At 40.0% G+C, this 26,552-nt stretch overlaps 1 protein-coding gene across 1 annotated transcript in view; it reads left to right on the top strand.

Moving 5' to 3' along the window:
• Positions 1–26,552, top strand: part of LOC124616073 (coiled-coil domain-containing protein 25) — a 53,473-nt gene that overhangs the window by 2,206 nt on the left and 24,715 nt on the right. Inside the window, exon 3 of the mRNA XM_047144309.1 lies at positions 6,315–6,406. Within this exon, the coding sequence (XP_047000265.1) occupies positions 6,315–6,406 (92 nt within the window). The remainder of the gene's footprint in view (positions 1–6,314; positions 6,407–26,552) is intronic.

Here is a 26,552-nt window from a genome sequence, read left to right as displayed (position 1 = left end):
ATTAATGAGATCCTAGATAGGAGGAAGGATAGCAACAGTTGTAAATTTTTAATCTGTTCATTGCAGAGTGATTTGAGCTCCTCAGTAGCTATATTCATTGCTATATGAATAAAAGAACATAGTGAGAATCAGCCATTAAAATATAAATTAATACCAAATCACAACTGCATCAGCTTGTAAACTGTAATTTTTGTACCATCCAACTTACGATGGCTCATAGGAGATAAAATCGTACATCACACTACTATACATTACAGACAATTAACTTTTAAAATGAGCTTTCCGCTTACAGTTCTGTGTAGCTAACCTTGGCATGTGACATCAGTAGTAACTAGTGCCCTCTTTATTACAGCTATTTGTATTCTACATAAAAAAATATTTAAAAATTAAAACGTAGTAGCCTTAAATAAAATTACAGTGGTATTCTTAAATGCTGAAATACTTTCAGTAATTATGTCAAAACCAGAAGGAAGACTCAATATGGGTGGCACAAAGCAAAATACTAATATTTGTTTTTGTAGAAAAACTAAACTCAATACTGGTATTAGTGCCCTTGTTATTGATACTCCAAAGAATGAGCATATTACATACGTAAGTAATACTGGTACGGTGACTGATGACCTCAGATGTTAAGTCCCACTGTGCTTAGAGCCATTTGAACCAATACTGGTATGTCCCTAAGGAATACGCCATAAAATTTATCCAGTTCACAGTTCAGTTTACTTTGTGACCGCTCTTGACTTTATAAACTTTGTAATACAATAACAGAAATGCCCAAAACATTACATTAACATATACTCTGTACTATTTTAGATTGCTGTCTAGTAAGTTCACAGTTCAGTTTACTTTGTGACTGCTCTTGACTTTATAAACTTTGTAATACAATAACAGAAATGCCCAAAACATTACATTAACATATACTCTGTACTATTTTAGATTGCTGTCTAGTAAACTTTGTGCTTTAACAGATGTAAGCCAACATAGAGGGGGTCTCTGTTTAGGAATTTTGGAAATGGTTGTGCACAACTTTTGCTAAAAACTGTTTTTTTAATTAAAAAAAGAAGCAAAAACTATCAGTAGATGGGTATATGATCAAAACACGCCATGTTCCACCTCCATAGCTACGTGGTCAGTGGGGGTGAGTGCCACGTGAAGGACCTGGGTTCAATTCCCAGTGCTGCTAGGGATTTTTCCTTTGTGGGAAAACTGGAACCGGGTGCCAGGTGAGTGGTGTGCTGACCCCCACACCCCTCCACACGCATATAATGATGCGCTTGGTGGGGGATGACATGGCAGTCAGTTGGAACCAATGGATACAGTAGGGCCTGTCGACAGAGAGTTATGTGAAAAACAACTGTCCATTTTCTCAATATTTTAGTTATGAAGTATCCTTTTGTTATTACTACGAGGTGCAACAATATAGTAGGTGCAACAATATAGTAATGAGACTGATGTGGAAAAAAATGGTGCTTTCTGTTTTAGTCAAGTTTAGTGTTGTCTCCTTCAAAGTAGTTCCATTCTTATTGCACACCGTTTTTCCAGCAATTCTGCCATTGATGGTAACATTTCTGGAACTCATCTTCTGTAATATCCTCCAAGACCCTCATCAAGCTTTTTGGACATCTTGTGTTGTTTGAAAATGGTGTCCCTTGACCGCCGTTTTGACTCTTGGAAATAGAAAAAAGTCGCACTGAGTGATATCTGGTGAATAAGGTGGCTGTGGTAGTACTGAACTTTCTTTTGAGGTAAAAAATTGCTGTACTGACAGAGCAGTATGGGATGGTGCATTATCTTGATGCAGAATCCAATTATCAGCAATGTAGCACAGTCACAAAGAACTCTTTTCCGAAGTCTTTCTAAAATGTCTTTGTAGTAATATTGGTTAACTGTTTGTCCAGGAGGCACCCACTCTTTATGAACAATTCCCTCGGAAACAAAGATGCACACAAGCATGCATTTCACTTTTGACTTTGACACGCGAGCTTTTTTTTGGTCTGGGTGACCCCTTTGAGCACCATTGCTAACTTTGGCTTTTTGTCTCTCGATCGTACTGAAAAAACCAACTTGCAACACCAGTGATAATACGGCTCATCAATTCTGGATTGATTTCCGTTTACTCTAACAGATCAGCTGCCACATTTTTTCGTGTTTGTCGCTGTTGTGGTGTGAGATTTTTTGGGACCATTTTTGTACAAATCTTTCCCATACCAAGCTCTTCAGTTATTATTAGACGAACCTTTTCTTGATTGATGTTCAGTTCTTCTGCAATCATTTTCATGGATAATCTTCAATCAGATCGTACGAGTTCATGCACTCTGGCCAAGTTGACATCTGTCCGTGAGGTTGATGGTTGTCCACTGCGGTCTTCATCTTCAACATTCGTTCTGCCTTCACTAAACATTTTATGCCAACAAAAAACTTGAGCCCTTGACATAACCTCCTCTCCAAAAGCCTTCTGAAGCTTACCGTAAGTTATCGTCGCATTTTTACCCAATTTAACGCAAAAATAAATGACATACCGTTGCGCAATATTATGCAGTTCCATTTCCGTGATGAGAGACACAAACGTGTTAACTTATTACAGCACAACTCACGACAGAGCAGTTGCGTCAATGTGCCGCTTGGTCTAAAAGCAGCTTATAGACCAAGGTCAAAGATATTGTGCCTACACAAGCCTGCAGGGTTGCCACATCTTGCAAAGCAAAGCAGTCTCATTACTTTATTGTCGCACCTTGTATATATAAACCTTTTCATCCATAGGTCAGTCATTTTTAGAAGCCTGTAATCGCCAGTTCCAAAGTGACATTGTACCTACGTCAGGATTATGAGCCAACAGAAATTAGTCATACCTTACTTGCTGCTTTCAGTTCCTGCCTATCTGCCGTAAAGCCAGTGATGTAGTTTTAAAAAAACCTCCCATATGAAGCATTGCCAAATCTATATTCCATTCTTCCAAACACTGCAACAAAAAGTTTCACTGTCTTCCCCTCACCCTTCTACTCTGGTCCTCTTCACTGCACTCCTCCCCTCTCCCTTGCTTTAGTTTCCTCTCTTTCCTTCCACTGCCCCCTCTTCCTTCTGCACCCTTCGTTTTTCTTATAGAGTAATTGTATCTGAAATTGTTCCTCCAAGCTTTGGAAAGATTTGGATCATTATGAAGAGCATGTTTTTCTGCCATAGTGGTTAAGGGAAAGATTTCCTTTGTGAACACTTTACTATTCTTTGTATCTGTGACTTGGTCTCGGTCATATACATCTTCTTCCTTTCTTCTATCATTTAAGATTTTTCTGCCACACTTCTGTACCTTGCTGCCACAGTATTTTGGCATAGAATCTTCTGGCGATCTTCAGGTGTCCGCTGGCAGAAGTGTACTGAGGAGTTCTTTGGCATAACCAAAGATTGTGGTACCTCTGGTTGATTTTGACCTGTGATGTCATTAATATGGTGGACACACTTATTTTGAGCTTATACAATATGGTGACCATGACTTTACTCATTACACATGTGAACACACACAAATAATACAAAAAATATTTAACTGCAGAAATAACATGAAACTAACAGGACAACTGTGAGAATTTGGAAGATTTTGGGTGGTGTCAAACTAAATGTACAACAATCCTAATAATGACATACCATAACTTATACTAATAGTACAGTCAAGCACATATATACTCAGCAATAAACAGTGCAAATAAAAAAAACTGGCATTGAAAATTTCGCTTGATCTATATAGCTCAAAAGAAGTCCATGATACCATGAACCCAAACGTACCTTCAAAACCTGGTACTGGAAATTTCCCTTGATCTACATTGCTCAACCGAAGCTCATGAGGCCAACAGGCAATGACTATCATTGAAAATGTGACCTGACCAAAATAAAAACTCACTCCGTGATACCCACCAGTATCAACTAATAATTATGAATTTTATGTAACAACCCAACCCGCAAAACTCATAGAAAACTACTTCAGCAACAGTGGAGGTACTAAATCTCAAAGAAAGTTACACGTGCGCAACTCCCCCCCCCCCCCCCCCCCCCCCTCAAATAAAAACATTAACTAACAAAAAATAACATCAGTCATAATGTGGGCAAAAAACATTGTCCCAAGAATACACACTATCTATCTCCCACTCCACCTTGCACTTTTTTGTGGTGGTAGGATGATTATATTATCATTATTTTAGGATTTACAATCTGTCAAAGAACAAAAGTAAGAATGAAAAATAAAACTTGAAGCTTGGTTCTTTTTTTAGTATGTATTAATCTTGAAGATAAATCAATTACATATGTGCCAGTAAGCCTTTATATAACTGCATAAATTGCCAGTTCCCTATCCCCAGTATTCTTCTAAGTAGCCAGTCTCCAAAGTATTAAGACCCTGCATGTCTGTTGCTCAAGTGCATGCAGTGCTGTGGGCATCCCCAGTGGTGAAAGCTGCCCTCATTGCTATCAAATTGAACATCTTCACATTGTAAAACTGCAGAAACGACACTGACTCACACAGACCACGAAGTGATTCTGTAACTGGATTCCCTTCTGTATCTAACTGGAAACTGTCCTGATTGATAAGAGTCACAGTGTACTGTTGCCAGTACATGACAAGAGGTAGCCAGAATGACTGTTGAAATATTCTGTCAGCAAGTTACAGACATCCAACAGTTTGCCCAAAATTTCATGAAATTATCTTTAGGGGGAAAGTTTTAGGCCTAAGTTTAAGTTACACATTTAAGATGTTTATTATTACTTTTTTCAAAGACAGTATTATCTAACTATATCAGAATTTTTATATTTGCTTTTAACGAATATGACATAGATGCATGTCGGGTAAAGATGCATGTGAGAGGAAAGCAATTGTACTATTAACAATTAACAAAATGCTTATTTGAGTAAAGCTCCAACAGACTAGAGTAGAGTTGTCTCCAAACTGAATTTTTCTGTGAGTTATATTTGTCATCTTAAACATGAGATAGCTAAACCTAGCGATACGTTACATGTCCAGAAAGTAAGTACTGTTTTGGGGAAAACACCATCGAAAAACGTTTTTAATTTTTTTTAAAGGAAAGAGTGTTTCTGAAGATTTTTTCCTACATAGTTGCCACATTGTTAAGACATTTGTCATAATGTCAAACCTTGCCTATGTCCTCTTCATAGAAAGATACCATCAGTGAAGACAGCCACTACTGAGCCCTGTTTTATGCATCATCATTGTTGTCAAAATGCCTTCCTCAAAAATCACACTTTGAATCCAAGCACAAGTGATAGAAGGTGTGAGATCGGAGCAGTACGGCGGGTGATCAGACTACTCCCACCTGAATTATTGACCAAGGTTTTTAGTAACACCAGCAGAATGAGGACACACATGACCATGAAGCATTACAATGCTTTGATAGAGCATTTCGTGCCCTTTGTTTTGAATTGTACACCATAGCTTTCTTGATGTATCACACCGCATTGATAGTTTCACCTCTTTGAAGGAACTCAATACGCAGAATGCCCTGTGTCACTGAACACAGTGGCCATATTTTTTTTTGCCGACAGTGTTGTTTTGAATTTTAGATTTTTGGGAAATCGAGAGTGCCTCCATTGTGACATGACAAACCCAAGTTTTGTCATCGGTCGCAATTCTGTTTTTGAATTAATGCCCCTTGCCACTGTATTGGGTCAGAAATGTCAAAGCATTGCCAAGTCAGTTCATCTTGTGGACAACCGTAAGCATTTTTGTAACCCAATAGGAGGACAATTTGTGAAAATTTAAGTGATTTGAGGCAATTTCAGGCCAAGCTGTTTTTGAAGTTTGTGGAAACTCATCACAAAGCATTCTTATCCACTTTTTGCTCCGTCGCGAACATTAGTTTGACCATCATTTAATTGTTTCACCCACTTTCTCACCATTCCATGGATCGTTACATTTTTCGCCACAAATCTGTACAAGTTGGCAATGAATTTCAGCTGGTTGAATATTCTTTGTATCCAGAAACAGTATTACAGAATGCACTTCACAGTTGGCAGGTTCAGAGATTGTTTTTAACATTTTGAACAATTACTAACAAACATAAACACAACACAATCCGGCTGTAAAGGGGTAAGTGGAAAGACAGTGAATCAGAGACATAATTTCGAATATGCTAACTGTGATGCTAGTGCTGTAGTGGCAGTAGAGCGAAACTGCTTACTTTCTGAACATGCCTTGTATTAACTATCCTTGTGACACTTGCTAAGTTTACAAGATTCATGACCTTGAAGCAGATTTCCTTCTTGTACTAAATAAAAAATGCCATTTCAATAGCAAATATTGTATTTTTGTTTTTCAGATGAAGACCTCATCAAATGGGGATGGCCAGAAGATGTGTGGTTTCATGTTGACAAGGTTTCATCTGCCCATGTGTACCTAAGACTCCACCCTGTAAGATATTCCACATACTATGTGACGTAATGGAAATGATGTATCTATGAGCACTGCTTTGAAACCACTGAGGTGCATATACTATCTTGAAATATGTCTTTTATGACACATGTTCTTCAGCATAAGGGGTCTTAATTTTTCTCTAATGTAACTATTGGCAGTGAAAAATTTATGGTGATTTTCCACTTCTGAAATTGATCTCAGCAACCTTCCTGTAGTGGAGAAAAATTTATTTTATGAAGTGTGAAGTGATTTGGACCCAGTGGGCTACACATGTGCTGTATTGATTACACTTTCAGTATTGCCAAAATGCTCAGCAGTGTTAGATGATGAAAATGTTAAGTGAGGGCTGTTGTCAGAAAAAATAGTTAATGGTACCTAAGTAGACCAAAACAGTTTTAACTGTAGGATGATCAACCTCTCTTTCTTGTGTGTATCTCATCTCTTCTCATCATTTCATGTTAGTCTTTTTGAGTGAAGAGTGAGAGAATAATCTTTATGGACCATTGTATGCTGAGCTTCCCTCATTTATTTTTCAATGTACAGTTTCATATACAAATTAAGAGCGTATTAGGTATTCATCAGCTTATTGTAACATCAGTATGGAGAAGACAACAGTAAGAGAGAAAATCACAGATTTGATCTGTAATGTAGGCACTTTTGACCAGTGTAGTACAAGCCATAAAAAAAAAAATCAGAATAACAAAAAAAGTAATTCTACCAATGTGAAAATAACAAAGCTGAGAGGAAGCCAAGGAAATGACTAGAAACTGGTAGTTACTAGAATGGAGAGATAAGGATTGACAAAGAGACACTGGCTCTTAGAGCACCATCCATATTATGCTTTTTCACAGTACTTGTGAAATGGAGCCACGAAATGACGTTCAGGGTTAATTTATGTTTATGAAATAAATAAGGATGGAAAGAGCATGGCAATAATATGTTCTCATATGAAAGTAGCAATAGAATAGTCTGCAAGGTTAAGAACAATAAGAAGTAAGGTGACAATGATGCTATCATAGGACATTGTACTTAGAACTTTTTTCCCTTAATGCCAAAATGGAAAATTTAATTAAAACTTTTCATTCAAGTGGGAACTAATATATCCCACTTGTTTTGAACTTTAAATGCACTTTGGTTGGTAAGTTAATGGCTGCTCTTACAGCTTTTTATTGTGCTTGTAATTGTATAAATGAACTGATCTTGTGGAGTATATTCCAATTAAGAAAAATATTTGATGTTAGTGAAGAACCGTTTATAGATGATTTAAACATAGGCATAAAATGTGACATAAGTAAATTTGCATCTACATCTATATACAGGGTGTTACAAAAAGGTACGGTCAAACTTTCAGGAAACATTCCTCACACACAAATAGGCCTAAATAAAAGATATTATGTGGACATGTGTCCGGAAACGCTTAATTTCCATGTTAGAGCTCTTTTTAGTTTCGTCCACCTACGCTCAATGGAGCACATTGTTATGATTTCATACGGGATACTCTACATGTGCTGCTAGAACATGTGCCTTTACAAGTACGACACAACATGTGGTTCATGCGCGATGGAGCTCCTGCACATTTCAGTCGAAGTGTTCGTACGCTTCTCAACAACAGATTCGGTGACCGATGGATTGGTAGAGGCAGACCAATTCCATGGCCTCCACGGTCTCCTAACCTGAACCTTCTTGACTTTCATTTATGGGGGCATTTTGAAAGCTCTTGTCTACGCAACCCTGGTACCAAATGTAGAGACTCTTCGTGTTTGTATTGTGGATGGCTGTGATACAATACACCATTCTCCAGGGCTGCATCAGCGCATCAGGGATTCCATGCGACAGAGGGTGCATGCATGTATCCTCGCTAACGGAGGACATTTTGAACATTTCTTGTAACAAAGTGTTTGAAATCACGCTGGTACATTCTGTTGCTGTGTGTTTCCATTCCATGATTAATGTGATCTGAAGAGAAGTAATAAAATAAGCTCTAACATGGAAAGTAAGCGTTTCTGGACACATGTCCACATAACATATTTTCTTTCTTTGTGTGTGGGGAATGTTTCCTGAAAGTTTGGCTGTACCTTTTTGTAACACCCTGTATATTCTTCAAACCACTGTGAGGTGCGTGAAGGGGGTACATCCCATTGTACCAGACTTTAGGGTTCCTTCCTGTTCCAATCACGTATGGAGTGTGGGAAGAATGATGCCACTCTGCGTGCAGCAATTATTCTAATCTTATCCTCATGATCGCTATGTGTGCAACATGAGGGGATTGTAGTAGATTCCTAGAGTAATCATTTAAAGTTGGTTCTCGACACTTCGTTAATAGACTTTCTTGAGATGGTTACCCTACATTATCTTCAACAGTCTTCCAGTTCAGGATTAAATGAACCTTTGACCATTCACACTGCTCTCCTCTGTATATGTTCAATATCCATTGTTAATCCTATCTGACATGTGTCCCACGCCCTATCTGGTATGGATCTTGCACATTTTAGCAATATTCTAAACCCAGTTACATGAGTGACTGATGATAGACTGACTGCACTTCCACAGTACTCTACCAATAAACTGGAGTTCCATTTCATATCCCTACGAAGTGCTATAATGAGGTATTTGTATGAGTTGGTTAATTCCAAATGTGACTCATTGATATAGTCGTAGACTGCTATTTTTTTTTATGTGGGCAGTTTTACAATTCTGAACATTTAAAGCAAGTTGCCAATTTTTGCACACTTCGAAATCTTATTATGATCTGATGATCTTTCAGACAATACTGTATTATAGATTAACTGCAGCATCTGCAAAAACATTGTGGTTATTATTGCCTGCAAGGTCTCTAATATTTAACATGAGCAGCAAGGGTCCTATCACACTTCCCTGGGGCACACCTGAAGTTACTTCTACCTCTGATGATGACTCTCCATCCAAGATAACGTGCTGCATCTCCCCTGCCAAAAAAACCTCAATCCGATCACAAACTTCACTTGGTACTCCATTGATAATAATTTTGACAATAAGTGTAGGTGTGGTATTGAGCCAAATACTTTTCGGAAATCAAGAAATACAGCTTCTACCTCTTTGCCTTGATCCAAAATTTTCGGTGTCATGTGAGAAAAATACGAGTTGGGTTTTACATGATCAATGTTTCTGAAATACATGCTGGTTGGCATTGAGGTGGTCATTCTGTTCAAGGTAGCTCATTATATGTGAACTCAGAATATGCTCTAAGATTCTGCAGCAAAATCCATGTCAAGGATATTGGACAGCAGTTTTGTGGATCAATTCTACTACCCTCGTTATAGACAGGTGTGACCTGTGCTTTTTCCAAGAGCTGGACACAGTTTTTTGTTTGAGGGATCTAGGATAGATTATAGTTGGAAGGAGATGAGTCTGGTGGGCTATAGAAGGATCCAGTTATCATTTTATCCCTACCCACTGGTACTGAGTCTTGTCCAAACAATAGTCTTGTCCAGATAGTCTCATCAGTTTCTATCTCAGTGGATTTTATCTTCTTGTCTGCTGTGACAAATACACCATCTCCCGTTTATGTATCCTTTCGATATACACTTAAATTTTTCCCAAAAGTCTCACTGCTACCAATTTTAGCTTATAACCAGCTTTTTCTACCTAGTATTATGTGAGATTCACTGCTTTTTGTGAGCACTTCAAACTCTGCCACTTTTTTGCGAATGCTTCCACAGTTTACCATTAGGAAATTAATCTGTCATCTGTGGGGGGGCATTTCTCTCGAACTTACGTTGATACTTCTGAGTGTCCTACAGCTGTCATTATCTGGATTGGATGAAGAGTCGCCTAATCAAAAAAAAAAAAAAAAAAAAAACCAACCTTGTTTGCACCCCACACACATTCAACTACCTGACTAGCAGCCTCTGATGTGTAGTGCACACCTGACCTATTTAAGGGCACCGCACAGTTCTTGATCCTATGGCACAAGTCCAGGAAGTTGCAGTCTAGCTTTCCACAGAACTTTCAATGTCTCTGGTTCAGTCCTTCCACCCAACTCAGAATGTGAGGGCCACGATCAGTTCTGAGGACAATGCTGAAAATTGTGAGCTTTGTTGAAACTCTACGTGCAAGGCTGGTCTTCTCAGCCTTCTCTACCAGTCGCTGAAATGACCCGAGAATGACCTTGGAGCCCAGACAGCAGGCGTTGTTTGCTCCAACGTGTGCCAAAATCTGCAGTTGGTTGCACCCTGTTCTGTCAGTGGCTTTCAAAATAGCCTTTTCAACATGTTGAATGAGACCCCAGACATACACACTGAGTGCACCTGGTATCCTTTCCTGCTTTCCTGTCCCTTGCTGCCATTTCCCTGGGGGATACCATTATTTGCTGTACATTTGAACTGCCGATAGTTAATAGACCCTACCCTTTTGTGTTTGCATCCTCCTGACACAACGGATTTAGTTTCAGTGAAGGAACCTCAAACTTGTTGGTCAGGGGGATCGGTACGAAAGACCCTGAGTCCTCCATAGTTCCTGCCCACCATGTACAGGATGCCTAGATATACCACTGACACACTGCTCACAGTCAAGTGAACAGGTAATGACAGATCCTGTACTTCTGCAGAGCAGACAGCATACAGGCGAGGATTGTACCTGATGGTTCAGGTATCATGGGTACACAACTCCTGGGAGCTCTTCCAACACACTGATTCGCAGCAGCTGCCAATCATTAGACAGTAGTCAGGGTGATTGCCAGCTGCTGACAAACTTCAACCAACTCATCCCATGTTTGAGAACAGCATTCACAGTGGGGCTGCATTTTGGCTGGCCCAGTATGTGTTACAGGACAGTGAATAAATAACTGCTGATTATCTTGTCACCTGTTGACCTAAAAAAAAGTATTAATTCTCTTTAATAACTGAAGCAAATACACAAAATGATACTTCTAACATGATAACTGAAAAGCTTGTGGTGAAAATTAATGGTTTCCCTGAACTTTTTGAGGTTAATTATAGTCTATAGCAAACTCAAAAATAAAGTTAATTTACAATAAATGTAGATAATATATAGGAATACTCCTCTTTAAGGGAAAACAATATGCTAGATAGAAAACCTGCTACAGTAACTAAAACTCAAATGATGACACTCTGCAAATTGCTTGTAGATCATGCAGAGGACAATGAGAGCTTCAGAAAATTCTCAAAACTGTATGTTTATTTGTATTTATATACAACAAATTCAGATTATTCTTTTATGTGAACTGAGAACCACAAACACTGATTTGCCATTAAATAAATTACGTATCCAAAACAAACGTACTGGTAACTTTTGAAAATATAGTTTTGTAAGTGTCCGACAATTCTCAAACTAACCTATTTCTCATGTAATTGTACAATGAAATTAGAGAATGATTGTTGTGAATGAGGATCAGCTTGTTGTTGTTGTTGTGGTCTTCAGTCCTGAGACTGGTTTGAGGCAGCTCTCCATGCTACTCTATCCTGTGCAAGATTCTTCATCTCCCAGTACCAACTGCAACCTACATCCTTCTGAATCTGCTTAGTGTATTCATCTCTTGGTCTCCCCCTACGATTTTTACCCTCCACGCTGCCCTCCGATACTAAATTGGTGATCCCTTGATGCCTCAGAACATGTCCTACCAACCGATCCCTTCTTCTGGTCAAGTTGTGCCACAAACTTCTCTTCTCCCCAATCCTATTCAATACTTCCTCATTAGTTATGTGATCTACCCATCTAATCTTCAGCATTCTTCTGTAGCACCACATTTCAAAAGCTTCTATTCTCTTCTTGTCCAAACTATTTACCGTCCATGTTTCACTTCCATACATGGCTATACTCCATACAAATACTTCCAGAAATGACTTCCTGACACTTACTTTTCTCAAAAATTTTAAAAGAGCACAATTAAATTTAAGCCTGAAATTGACAATAACAGTACTGGTTTATCGCAGCACTTGCAAATATTTGAAATTTCAAAATATATCACAATACAGAGTGGTATAATAAATGAAAGAGTTGCAGAAGCAATGTGAATTGTAAAATATGCAAATCTAGAGCTTTAAATCAGCATATGATCCTGTAAATGCAGTCTCACATAAGGGAAAATTCCTAAGTCAGCTTTTATTTATGAATAAACATCCATATTGCATGGATTTTTCACCAAGCTGATTTTGTACATACTTTTACACTGGCATGCCGAAGAAGAACACTGCAGTTTAAGTTTATCTCGATCAAAATTGCTAGAATGTGCAGCACCAACAAAGCACATTTTCTGCCTGTTGCAGCTAACAATGTTACATACAATCAAATTACAATGTATTTCATATGTGTTGGTCTTTGTTTTATTTGTCTCCATGGAAACTTAAAGAGTGCTGTGAAAGTTAATTTATATGTTGAAGGTTGTTTGGTAGCTGTCACCAGTTGGCAATCTTAATTAGTAATGAAGTTTGAGAACAAGTATATTGTGCTGTTGTGGTAAAAATATATACAACAAACTTGAGAACTTCATGAAATTATAAGATGAAATTTAGGACATTTTCCGTATTGCAACAGAGACTAGAAATATGCTGGAAGGGGAACAGAGGAGTGAAATTTGTGAATTATTGCCCCTGGAAATAGTTCTGTAGAACCACAGTATTTGAGGGTGATAATCCAAGACGACAATGACAGCGATAATGATGATGGAGGAGAAGAAGAAGAAGAAGGAGAAGGAAGAGGAGGAGGTGGACATGAACAGAAAGTTATTTCGAGAGATTTAAGTATAACAACCATTGTTTGATACCAGACATGAGACATAAGAAAATAACTTAGATATATTTCCACAGTTTTCATGTGATAAGAGGCAAAGTGATAGAGTCTGAATCATGCTAGGAGAAGAATATGCATGCCCTAAAGACTGATTGCTCTATTTTTGGTAAAGGTAAGCCCCTTGTGACAGAAATGTTTCAGGAAGTTTGTTTCAGATTAATATATTTTCTTGTTTTTACATTGTTTACAATCGTTTCAAAAACAATAACCAGCAAGGATGTTATTGAAGACTTGGTGAAATCGTAAAAAGTAAATGCAGCTGTTGGTCAGTAACAAGTAGATGAGTATAGTTGTGTAAAATATCAGGCCTAATGCAGTAGTGTCATACAGCTGATAACTATAAGCACTATACGTGAAACAGCTTTTTGCAATAGTTCTGCTGCTTTCCACATTTTACAAAATATAATTGATATACCTTCACTCATGAAGCGTACAATTTCAGAGAGCATGTGTCCATAAAATTCACAGGCCCGCTTATAGAGGCCACGTGCGTCAGCCCCCTGGCACTGTCTGGTGAGCCTGGTGGCATAATTTAAGTGATCGCAAATGAGTGCTTGGCCTATTCTTTATGCTGATTGTCCAGTAATTGTCTTTAGTGCTGCACACAACCTGTATCTTATGTGTTGTTGTATAAAGTGCTATGTTCCTTAAATGGTGCTTGTTCTTGTTACAACAAACTTGGTGACTAGCTCCGTGTGTTGGTATCAGTGCTAAATGAGCCGCCAAATATCGCGATTGAAGAAATACTCCATCTCATGTCCCAGGGGCGAGCTTTTGCGGAACAACAGCAGGCTCTCACTGCCGCTCTCAGCCAAGTGGTGTCTGCGTGTTCGCGGCAGGTTACTCTCCTGTCAGTGCAACCGTTGCCCTTCTCGTCTTATGATGGATCGGCTGAAGATTGGGGTTTCTATGAGACACAGTTATACCAACATTTCCAGATTTTTTGCATGGGCACCGCAAACCTGTGTAAGGCATCCTTTCGCTCCTGGCTTTCACCACACATGTATCAGGTGGTGTGCCAACTTGCGCCTTTGCAAGAACCGGCCAGCTTATCATTTGATGATATGTGCAAGCTTGTCTTAGCATATTACTTTGACAGAACACATGTCACTGCAATGCGTGTAGAATTTTACCATTCTGAGAAACGCCCAAACCAGTCTTTCAAAGCCTGGGCTGCAGAATTAGACGGATTGAGACGTCGTCATAAATTTGTCACTAGTACCCATCATGAATCCTATGCTGATCACATGGTCCGTGATTTTATTATTCGTCTGATTCCAAATAGAGAAGTCTGTGAAAAAGCACTTTAACGTGAGAATCCGACACTTATGAATGTGCTCAATATGGAACCAGTGCATTGAAGTGTCATGGGCCACAGGCAATCAGATTGCTGTGTATTAGAAGTTGCTCAGTCAATCCCTGCTAGGCATGCTGCAAGTGTACAGAATTGCAGTGGTACAACAGAAACTATTGCAGTGGTACAACCTTCAACTTAGCATAACAAGGGGCAGTGTCGATTACGTCAATGGCAGCAACGGGCCCCGGCACAGCAGTGGCTGCACCCCTCCTTCTGCCTCACTCATACTGCTTCGTCTAACATGAGCGTGCTGTGTGCCCCAAGCATTGGGCAGTTTGCAGCAAGTGTTGAAAGAAGGGCGACATTGCATTGGTGTGTAACAGCTCTTCAGACATAGCGGACACGGTAATACTGATGGACGTAAACGGTATCTCTACAATGACTGTTTCCCCGAATAAATTGCTTTTGCTTGCCTGTGTTTTATAAACTGCTAAAAATGCAAGTGGACACAGAAACTGCTGTGACTTTAGCAAATGCACAAATGCATGTGGACTTGGGCTCCCCTCTCCTCACACAGAATTCACTCAAGTTGTTTAGCTGCAATAAATGGCAGATTCTGATCCTAGATCAGTTCTCCGCTCCTGTACCTTAGAAATCTGTTGTTCACATTCTCACCTTTGTTTTTGTGGATAATTCCCATACCACAGACCCATTCCGGTTAGATGCGTTCAGTGCTTTCAGTTTCTCCATTGCCATTGAAGTAAATTTAGTGTGAGATCAAGTTCCATATCAGCATGTGGAGGCCATCTGCTCTGAGCTTTTGTCACTGTTTTCCCCTGGGCTTAGTTGTACTACCAGTTTTCAGGCCGATATTACCATGAAAAAGTCTGACCGAACTTGTTTTTCTGGGCGCGGCAGGTACTTGTCGCATTTCGCAACTCTGTCAAGACCAAATTAGACTGTTTGATGTCGCTTGATGTCATTCAGTTTATTTCTTCCAGTCATTGGGCTGCACCACTGCTCGTTGTTAGTGCCACAATTGATGCACAGTCTGTGATGGATAGATACCCTTTGCCCAGCCCTGACTAGCTGATTGCAAAATTATCAAAATTATCGGGTGGCCATCACTTTTCCAAGATTTTTTTGTCAGAAGTGTACCTCCAGCTCACTTTGGATTAGTCCACTATGCACCTTCACGTTGTCAGTACACTATTGGCCTATTTCAATATCATTCAACACTCATTGGTGTTTCCTGTGGCTCGTAATCTCAGTGACTTGAGAGATCAGTGTTTTTTCCGTGGCACCAGTGCTTTTTTTTTTTTTTCTGTACCCTGTATGTTTCTGTACCTAGTATTTTTTGTGTATATATGTATGTATGTATGTATGTGGTTTTCCTACCCCTAGAAGTGAGGAGTGATGTACCTTCACTCATGATGCAAGCGTTTTCAGAGGGCACATGTCCATACAATGCACAGCACCTGGGTCGGCCCCTGGCGTGCTCTGATGAGCTGCCAGAAACATCATTATTTAAGTAATCACAAATGAGTGCTTGGCCTATTCTTTACACTGTATTACTGTTGTCCAGTCAATGTGTTCAGCTCTACGTACAACGTAGAAGTTGACATGTACTTGTAACTCGATACAATAATGTGTGGTATGCATGCCACCAAAGATAATCGTGTAATGATGACAGGTAGGAAGGTGCAGGACAAAAATCTTTGATCACACATCACAACTGTGGGTTTGTGGTTAAAAAAAGGGATTTTGTTTTGAATATTTAGCACACCCCTATTCTAATAAGACAAGAATAAATACGTAAAAACTAAGCACCTTTGTTGTGTATTTGACTGGTTGTTCACACAGAGGAATGCTGATGAATACCTGCAGGAGCTTGATGAGACCTTACCGAAGGTGGTTTTGTTCGAATAGGACTCATTCCTTCAGCTGTCTTCGTAGAAAAAAGTTTTCATTAATTTAGAGTCCATTGTGTGCAGCTAGTAGTGTGTCTGTATACCTAATCAGTTTGATACCATATTACCTCGTAATGGAACGGAAGCAGGGGACTAAAATTGAAATACACACTGCTATTTTACCTCTGCGTCGGCAATGCCATTGTAAAAGGACAATATCAATTAAAGTTGGTACAGCCCAATCTACAGCGGTGTACAAATTGCAGCGATTCAAGCAAACTGGTGCTTGCAATTGAGGACATTATACTGGGGAGAGCAATTCATATGTGTACAGAGTGAATGTCAGAGGACTCATACTGCCTGCAATTCACTAAGAAGTAAATAGTATATGAGAAAATCCAACTCTTGTCTCAGCAGTGCAATGCTATCTTTGTGAACAAGGTTTAAAAGGGTGCATAGTGGCCAAAAACCTTTATTATGCAAACAGAATAAGGTAAACTGATTGCAGTGGGCATAGCATCTTAAAAACTGGAGTGTGCAGGCTGAGGTGTAATTCATGGACAAATCTGAGTTTGACATATGTGGAAGCCATCATCAAATGTTTGTTCATTGACTGCTTGGAGAATGTATGAGAGTCAGTGTGTGATGGCCAAGGTAAAGCATGGTGGAGGGTCCGTCATAGTGTGGGGATGTTTTGTAGCTGATAGTTGGTAATACAGTGAGAATTAATGGTACATAAATAAGGAAGGATATCACATGGTACTGATCAACAATGCAGTTATATCAGGCAAGAGACTTAATGGTCCTGGGTTTGTTCTGCAGCAGGATAGTGATCCCAAACATTCCTCTAAACAATGCTCAGAGGGAACGTCAGTAGGGAAGAGAAATGTTGGGAACTGAAGAATATGATTTGGCCAAGTCAGTCAGTTAGTCAGTTGACTTAAATCCCATTGAACTCTTATGCGGTGAACTTGATTGGGGCGGGGGTCAGAAAATTGAGGTCATCTAACACCGAATATCTATGGAATGATTTATCTAATACTGAATATCTATGGAATGATTTACAGACATGTTGAACTGCAGTATCCGCAAAAACAGTACAAAATCTTATCTCCAGAATGTCAAGAGTTGGTGTAGCAGTTCTGAGGGCAAAGAGTGCATACTTTGAAGAGACTAAAGTCCAAGCAATATAGTATTGTACTGAATGATAGAGAGAAAATATTTATTTTGTTTGTCTACTTAGTTTATACAGTGTATTCATACATTGAAATAAAGTATATCTCTTTTTTGTTGTCAGTGATTGAAAACTTTTGCGTAGTAGTGTAATTAGCAGTTGCTGTGGACAAGAATAAATTTACTTAGAAATTACTCAGCAGGTGTAAACACAATGTGCATAAAAAGTTTTATATACACACTGTGAATACTAGCATCCAGTAGGTTAGTAATTACTCATGGTGCTCTGATATTTGAACATAGGGATGGGCAGTTGTCTCGGTCGAGCATTGTGAGAAAAGGAGACAAATTCTCAGGAGTCTTGTAAAACCACTAGGGAAATGGTGAACTGTGCTATCCTCTGTTGCTTGAGCCTGCAAATCAACATAGTGTTGGTGTAAATACCATTCTGAAGGAAGATGTGAATGAATAAGCTTTTGATTGATATCTCAAACACTAAAGATATCTGTGCCTCAATATTTGTTTTACGTGGAACATAGTCTCACTCTGCAGGTCAACTTCAGATTGGAAACGGTGATTCATGGCATACCCTGCCATGCATTCTTAGGTAGAAACATTATCTTCCCAGCAGGGCAGTCATACTAAAGACACTGCTATAAATACTATAAATATGGTGGTCCATGTACAGAAGAGCTGAATACACTTTAGTCTACTGGTTTAATTATGTTGAAATTTTGTGACATTTATTGGAACCCAACACTAATAGGAAACATTTTGCAAATAAAAGTGATAATCAAGCCACTTTCAGAAGCTTGGGGCAAAACATTTACTACATAATTATTGAAAGATGTGTGTAAATTATTTCAAGTAGTACTTTTGCAGAAGAAACAAGATATGTTTTTATGTTGATGCTTAGTATGACACTGTACACTGTTTTTGTTTTCCATGCCTGTGTTTGTGAACACAGCTTGCAGTTCAGAATTTCCCAACTTCTGTGTGTGTATTAACATTGTTGCAGTAATCCCCCCCCCCCCCCTCCCCTCTCACACACACACACACACACACACACACACACACACACACACACACAAAACCTTCAGTGTCAAATTGCCTTTGTGGTAGAACACATTTTTAACCATACATGTTCAGTCAATGATGGCTTGAGAATTTCACCGTAGGAACCTATATAAAAAATAAAACTAAATAAAACCCTACCAAATACTTGAGGCGAGTCTAAATTTGAGAGTTGCTGAGGCATGTCTAAACTGGATGATAGTTTACAATTTTATTTTATTTGGCATCATGTTTAATTTCTAATTGTTTTGTGTTGTTCAAACACAACAACATCCACAATCTGTATTGTGCATTCTTGTTAACACAGTAATTCAGCTCTTACACAAGCTCCAAAGTCAAAAGAATGTAAGTGTCCAACTACATTTTACACTTATTGTACAAGAAGCTAGAGCAGAAATAGGTGAGAAAGGAAGCAGTACCATAAGGTGAAGGCATACTACGCTTTTGGTGACACAGTTAAAAGGTTCTGTTCGTAACGAACCTTAATAAAAACATTCACCCCACAGAAAATGAGTGACATATTTTTCTCACTATTCATAATGGCAGTAGTAACCCACAGAGAAGTGGAACTATTACTTTGCCGTGAAATATTTCAGGGTTCAAAGGATACGTCATACATGTTATATTTCTGCTTTTGAAAATAATAATTACAGTGACAAGTAAGACAGTTGTTGCATGGAAATATTCCTTTAAGTGTTCTCAGTATGTGCTACAAGTATTATGTGTAGCGCAGCTCTTACACCAGAACAACTCAAATGAAATGTCCAAATTTTCCTAATTTGTTGTTTGGCACTGCTGGACCACCAAATTGTATGTATTTTATTAGTTATGAATAGAAGGCTGTACCTCCATTTATGGCTCAGCCTATTGGGCTGAATGCAAATCATCTGAGCCTGTTGCCCTCAGACTCTGACGGCTTGCTTTATGAGAAACACATTGAGAAGTACTTAAGTGTGTTGAGACATGCACTCTCATTTTCCATTCCTACTTGCACAGTGTTCTATTTACCATGAGGTAAAATTATAGCGAGATTTAGTTTTAGAAGAGTTTGAATCTTTGAAGGGAACTCTTCATTGCTGCTTGGAGAATAATAAAATAATCATACTAAAAATATAGAAAAAGAGTTAACTGCAATTGTGTAGAATTTTTATTAATGTATCTATCAGTGACCACTCAAAAAATAAAAATCTTTTATCCTACATATGCCGATTAGTTTCTAACTAAAAATTCATCCATAGAGCTGTGGGAGTTGTCCTTATAAATGATTACAGTTTAAATTTGAAATTTGTTCTGCAAATTATGAGATATTGTGTGTTGTTGGACAAATGGTCAAGCATTTCTGGAACTACATAGCCCTTCTGAGCCAGTGGTAACTTAAGTAGTGAGTAATGATAGTAATTTTTTCTGGTGTTGTGGCTTTAAAAATAACTGACGGTGGCTAAGTGTCGGGAAAATTGAAAGTTCTTGGGGAAATAGAATGTACTGGAAAATTCAGGGAATTTTGGAAGACTGAAGGAATTCTGAGAATGCATGATTGTAGTTCAACTGATTGTTGATGGAGCGAGGTTATGGCTCACGCTAAGATTCTGCTTAGGAAACCTTTGATTGTGAAGAAATTCATTGAATTGTTGTAATGTTGTCATCACGATGAGGCAACTGTGACGCATGATGTATGGAAAAAGAGTTGTATACAAAACATATCAGTTTTAGTAAAAGCTCAAAATGAGAGTGGAAGGAATCCAAGGGGAAAAAGAAAATCAATGATTTGAAGCAGTTGAAAATTAAATTTTTGGTGATTAAAAATGTACATAATCAGTCACAGAAAAGAAAATATGTTAGAAAATGCTACATGCAAAATTAAATTACCATAATCATTATTATGATGCAAGATATGACTGCTTTGCAGGAGCTGTTTTCGTGTGAGCTGGTGACAGGGTGTTTAAGAAATATTGGTATTTGATTTAGATTTATGGAAAAGTACTGTAAAGTAATAAATTCTCTTCTTGATGAATACTATGACATTATGCTTATTCTTCTGAATTAAGTTTCAACTAAAGCAAACAAACCTGAACAGTAAAATAATGCATATAGTATTTCTATTATGATGTGAAGGATGATTATATTGAGAAATTTGAAATTTATCTCCAGTATCAGTGTTAGAAAACATTACAACTGACCATTATTTCTTGAACAACAAAAGTAATCAGTTTGTGTATATCTTGTTTTTAGTCATAGGTGAACTTCGAATAATTGCTACTAAGTGACATGATGATAAAAAAAAAAAACCTTGTAAACCAGCCAAGTAAGACTTGCTACCACACAAAAAATTTCTCTCACATAAAAAAATTAAGGCAAATTTGGAATTTCAGCCTGGAAAAACTTGAAGCTTTGCAGGGGAATATTTTGATGAAACAAAGCCTCTATCATCGAACAGTTCTTTTCAAACTTTTGACAGATTACTTATTAGGAATTTCACTAGCAAAGACACAATTAGAACACTTAACTACTTGAAAGGTTTTTATACGATGACAATGGATAAATATTATTCCCACTGTTTACTTTTGTGATTTATGTCCAAACAATCCTGTTGTTGTCGTCGTTTTTCTGCAATTAATACTCTTATTCTGTGTGATGAACCACGGCTGAATCTTGTGCTATACTACTATGCTGGTTGAGGTATGTTAAGTGGAAGGTCATTCACAAATACTTAGAGTGGACCCAAAGTGAGCTGTGTAATTTGTAAATTCCCAGTAGTCACTAAAATTTGAATTCTTCATCACTGTTTTGTTTCATTTTGCTAGCTATGCTTCAAACCATGTGTTTGTAATACAAGCAGTTGTGTGCAATTGCTTTGTACTATTCACACAATTTGTAGGTGGTGATGTTTTGTTATTAAATATTTTTAATATTTTGTGAGTGCACATGTATATGGCATTGCAAGTAGAACAATCATTTTGGAAGCCAAACATGATGTACCAAGTAAATTGTTTCTGCTTAATTATAAAATTAAGGCTCTGAAGATCACACACACATTACTTTCTCAGATATTTTAGAGAAAAGAAGTCAGCAAGGAAACTGGGTGGTAATTGACTAAGTTTTCCTGATACTATTCTTATGAAAGTCATATTTGGAAAAATCCCCCACATTAGTGTTGCATTTCATGTATCACTAGGGATATGACTTAGTAAATTAGTACAACTCAATAATTGTGTTAAAAATTCCATTGACACTTAGTGATCTTTAGATTTATGATTTGTTCAAAAAAAAATATGTCAGTGCATGTAGTTAATCAGATTCTTGTAGGATGATATTTTCAGTGTACTCCTTTCTTCTCCAACTGTACTACTTGAGTTGCCATTTACAAAATACTTTAAATTTGTGTTATATCAGTTACTGGTTTCTAACATTGACACAGATTATTGAGAAATTCTTTGAATCTCACTGGCATCTCTTTACTTCATAAGCCTCATCAAAATATTCTTGTATCCTATTCTTAAAATATTGTATCTTGGTATCACTGATAAACATGAGTATTTTGCATGGACATGTCTCAAAGTTGTATACTATTCGTATGTAAAACTGCTTTAAAATGTCACTAAATGTAGAAATATGGCTCAGTAACAATTCGCTAATGGGACATGATTCCGTAACTACAACTCATAGATTATGCCATATGAATGGGGAAAGAGATTAAGTGCCAGCTTCTTAGTTTTCAAGTTTTATAGAATGTTTGTCTCTTTCACCAGACACTTCAGATTGCCATGTGATTGTATATACACTGTCTTCTGACAATAAAAGAGAAAGAAGCACCCAGAAGGCCCCCCCCCCCCCCTTGCGGGTTTAGAATAGGCCCGAGGTATTCCTGCCTGTCGTAAGAGGCGACTAAAAGGAGTCTCTCACGTTTTGCCCTTTATGTGATGGGCATCTTCCTAAAATTTCTCGAAGAGTGAGCCAATTGCAGAAGGCACCTTACATGGTGCATCGTGTCCATCGGGCATTGAGAACTGTTGCCCACTTTCTCATCGACGCATTGCAGTCCCAGTTCTGCTCATTCTACATCTCTCAGGTGAGGCCACCTTCCTGGGTGCATTTTCCACCATGCACTATGCAGTGTCGCTTTCTGCGCCGACGATAACCATGGACTTCTTAGCACCTCATATCCAGCATGGTAGCCAGTCCGTTGTGGTGGGGCCGTCATGTACCCTGTTGGTTGTAGCCCCCTGACAACACAGGAATCTCTCTGCTGATGCCTGCGCCATTAACTCCCCACATATGCCATGGAGTAGATGTCTATCTCCCTGGGGCATCATAACTCCCGGCAATGGACATCCTGCCATGTGGCTCTTGCTGAGGCCGGGTGACGCCTGTGGGGAGGAGCCCTGGTTGGAATAAGTGACATCAGGGTGGATGACACGCCATGAAGCATAGTACATCATCTCTTGCTGGTGGTCCGCCACCAGCAACCTCTAAGCGGGCATAGTCTAATTTCAATGCTAAGAAATAAGACCCCAAATCATTCCCCTCCCTGGACACATCGTGGGAGGAATGCCAAGCTAAGGATGACAGTGAAGCTTATTCGCCCCGGTACCTCGTATGTACGAGAGTTGATGGAGAATCTTTCATGTCCATGAAGCTTCAGTTTTTGTGTAGCATTTGGAGGACAAATTTGGGGAGGTGGAGGGCTTGTCCAAAATGTGCTCTGGCACAGTCTTGATAAGAACAGCATCCTCTGCCCAGTCATGGGCATGCCCAAGAGAGTCAAGGTGATGGTCTACTGCTGTGACATCAAGCCATATATCCCTCCCCCAATGTGGTGCTTTAAGTTCTGGAAGTTTGGCCATATGTCTTCCCACTGTACATCCAGCATCACATGTCGAGATTGTAGACATCCATCACATCCCAATACTTCATGTGCCCCACCTCCAATCTGTGTCAGCTGCAGAGAGCATCATTCACCTTGCTCGCCAGGCTGCAGGATTTTACTGAAAGAGAGGAAAACCATGGAATATAAGACCCTGGACCAACGGACCTACACTCAGGCTAAGAAGAAATTTGAGCGCTTACATCCTGTGGATATGACCTTCTCTTACGCCGCCGCTACGAGAACAGTTGTCGCCGCATCAGTTCCTCGCATTCCTGTCGCCTCTCAGAAGCAGAAGACTACAACTGCCCCCTTGGTGGGGGGCACTGCACTCCCTGTTGCTCCCACACCACCTACTTCGGGGGGCAACTCCTCCCCCCCCCCCCCCCCTCCATCAACCTTTGGGGTTATAAGTTCCCACTTCTGAGCCGGAGAAGCATAAATCATCTTCAGCTCCTCTTGCTACGAAAAGGTCCCTTGGGTCACTCCCTCCCCAGATCTCTGCTAATGGGAAATATAACATCCACCAGTGGCTGAAGATCCCAAAAGCAGCTGGTCGTAAGGCTTCATGCTCATCCTCAGTCCCGGACACTGAGTCGGTGAAGTCCTCCCAGCCAGGGTAATCCAAAGAGCAGTGAGAGAAATCCAAAAAGAAGGTCCCCAAGACCAAGGGAATTGCGGTGGCACACACACCACCGTTACCTACAAGCTCTGTGTCTGCAGATGAGGTGGAGCTTCTGGCGTCCGCTGAGGACCTAGATCTCTCCGGATCCTCAGACACAATGGATATAGATTGCTCAGGCAAAAAGTCGGCGGCAGCAGGTGATCTGAGGTGTAAACTGCCTCATTGAATGTTCCGTGCATTCCCAGTCTCACGATGATGTCATCCTCCATTCAAATTGCGGCGGTTTTTTCCACCGCCTGGCTGAGCTACGGCAACTGTTAAACTTTACACCTGCTTTCTGCATTGCCCTCCAGGAAACCTGGTTCCCAGCAGTGCGGACCCCTGTCCTCCGCAGCTATAAGGGATGCTACAGAAACCGTAGTGACTGCAAGTGGAGTTTCTGTTTATGTCCTAAACTTAGTCTGTAGTGAAACTGTGCCCCTTCAAACCCCTCTTGAAGCTGTGGCTGTCAGAATAAGGACGACGCAGGAAATAACTGTCTGCAATGTATATCTTCCTCCAGATGGTGCAGTATCCCTGAATGTATTAACTGCACTGATTGATCAGCTCCCTCAACCTTTCCTACTTTTGGGAGATTTTAACTCCCATAACTCCTTTTGGGGTGGCACCGTGCTTACTGGCAGAGGCAGAGATGTCGAAACTTTACTGCCTCAGTTCGACCTCTGCCTCTTAAATACTGGGGCCGTCGCACATTTCAGTGCGGCTCATGGTAGTTACTCAGTCATTGATTTATCAATTTGCAGCCCAAGACTTCCCATCAATACATTGGAGAGCACTTGATGGCTTGTGTGGTAGTGACCAGTTCCCCATCTTCCTGTCTCTGCCCTGGCATCAGGCCCACGGACAACTGCTCAGATGGGCTTCAAACAAGATGGACGGGGAAACTTTCACCTGTGCTGTCACCATTGAATCTGCCCCACATTATAACATTGATGTGATGGTTGAGCAGGTGACAACAACAATCGTTTCTGTGGCAGAAAACACGATCCCTCGGTCTTTAGGGTGCCCACAGCGAAAGGCAGTGCCTTGGTGGCTGCCGGAAGTCGCTGAAGCAATTAAGGAGCGTCGGCGAGCTCTACAGTGGCATAAGCGGCACCCTTCCATGGAGCACCTCATAGCCTGTAAACGGCTCCGTGCACGCCTTCACCAACTTATCAAACAACAGAAGCAGGAGTGTTGGGAGAGATATGTCTCGACCATTGGGTGCCAAGTCTGGACAAAGATCAAACGTGTTTTCGGGAACCAGACCCCAACAGGTGTTCCTGGTGTTACCATCAGTGGCATGCTATGTACCGATACAAACGAAATGTCCGAGCACTTTCCTGAGCACTAGGCGCGAGCCTCTGTGTCGGAGAATTACCTCCCATCCTTTCACACTCTCAAACGGAGGCTGGAAGGGAAAGTCCTCTTGTCCACTACACGCCACAGTGAATCCTGTAACGCCTCACTTGCAGAGTGGGAGCTCCTCAGTGCCCTTTGCAAATTTGCCCCGACACAGCTCCTGGGCCAGATCGGATCCACAGTCAGATGATTAAACATCTCTCATCTGACTGGATGTGATATCTCCTCATCATCTTCAACTGGATATGGTGCGATGGTATCTTTCCATCGCAATGGCGGGAGAGCTCAGACTTGGTAAAAACCCGCTTGATGTGTGGATAGCTATCGGCCCCACCAACATTCTTTGTAAGCTGCTGGAACATATGGTGTGTCGGCAGTTGGGTCGGGTCCTGGAGTCATGTGGCCTATTGGCTCCAGGGTTGCTCTACCACTGATAATCTTGTTTCCCTCGAGTCTGCCATCCGAACAGCCTTTTCTAGACGCCAACATATGGTTGCCATTTTTTTTAATTTAAGAAAAGCGTATAACACAACCTGGTGACATCATCATATCCTTGCCACATTATATGAGTGGGGTCTCTGAGGCTTGCTTCCGATTTTTATCCAAAATTTCCTGTCACTTCGTACTTTCTGTGTCCAGGTTGATACCTCCCGTAGTTTCCCTCATATCCAGGAGAATGGGGTTCCGCAGGGCTTTGTATTGAGTGTATCTCTATTTTTAGTGGCCATTAACAGTCTAGCAGCAGCTTTAGGGCCGTCCATCTCACCTTCTCTGTATGAAAACAACTTCTGCATTTCGGACTGCTCTACCAGTACTGTTGTTGCTGAGCGGTGCCTACAGGAAGCCATCCACAAGGTGCAGTAATGGGCTCTAGCCCATGGTTTCCAATTTTCGGCCGCAAAGTCACGTGTTATGCACTTCTGTTGGCGTTCATCCAGAACCAGAACTTTACCTTAATGATGATCCACTCACTGTAGTGGAGACATATCGATTCTTAGGACTGGTTTATGGTGCCC

The sequence above is a fragment of the Schistocerca americana genome, chromosome 5 (assembly GCF_021461395.2).
Source record: "Schistocerca americana isolate TAMUIC-IGC-003095 chromosome 5, iqSchAmer2.1, whole genome shotgun sequence".
NCBI lineage: Eukaryota > Metazoa > Arthropoda > Insecta > Orthoptera > Acrididae > Schistocerca > Schistocerca americana.
The sequence above is the reverse complement of the archived record's forward strand: the minus strand, read 5'-3'. Positions and strand labels throughout refer to the sequence as shown.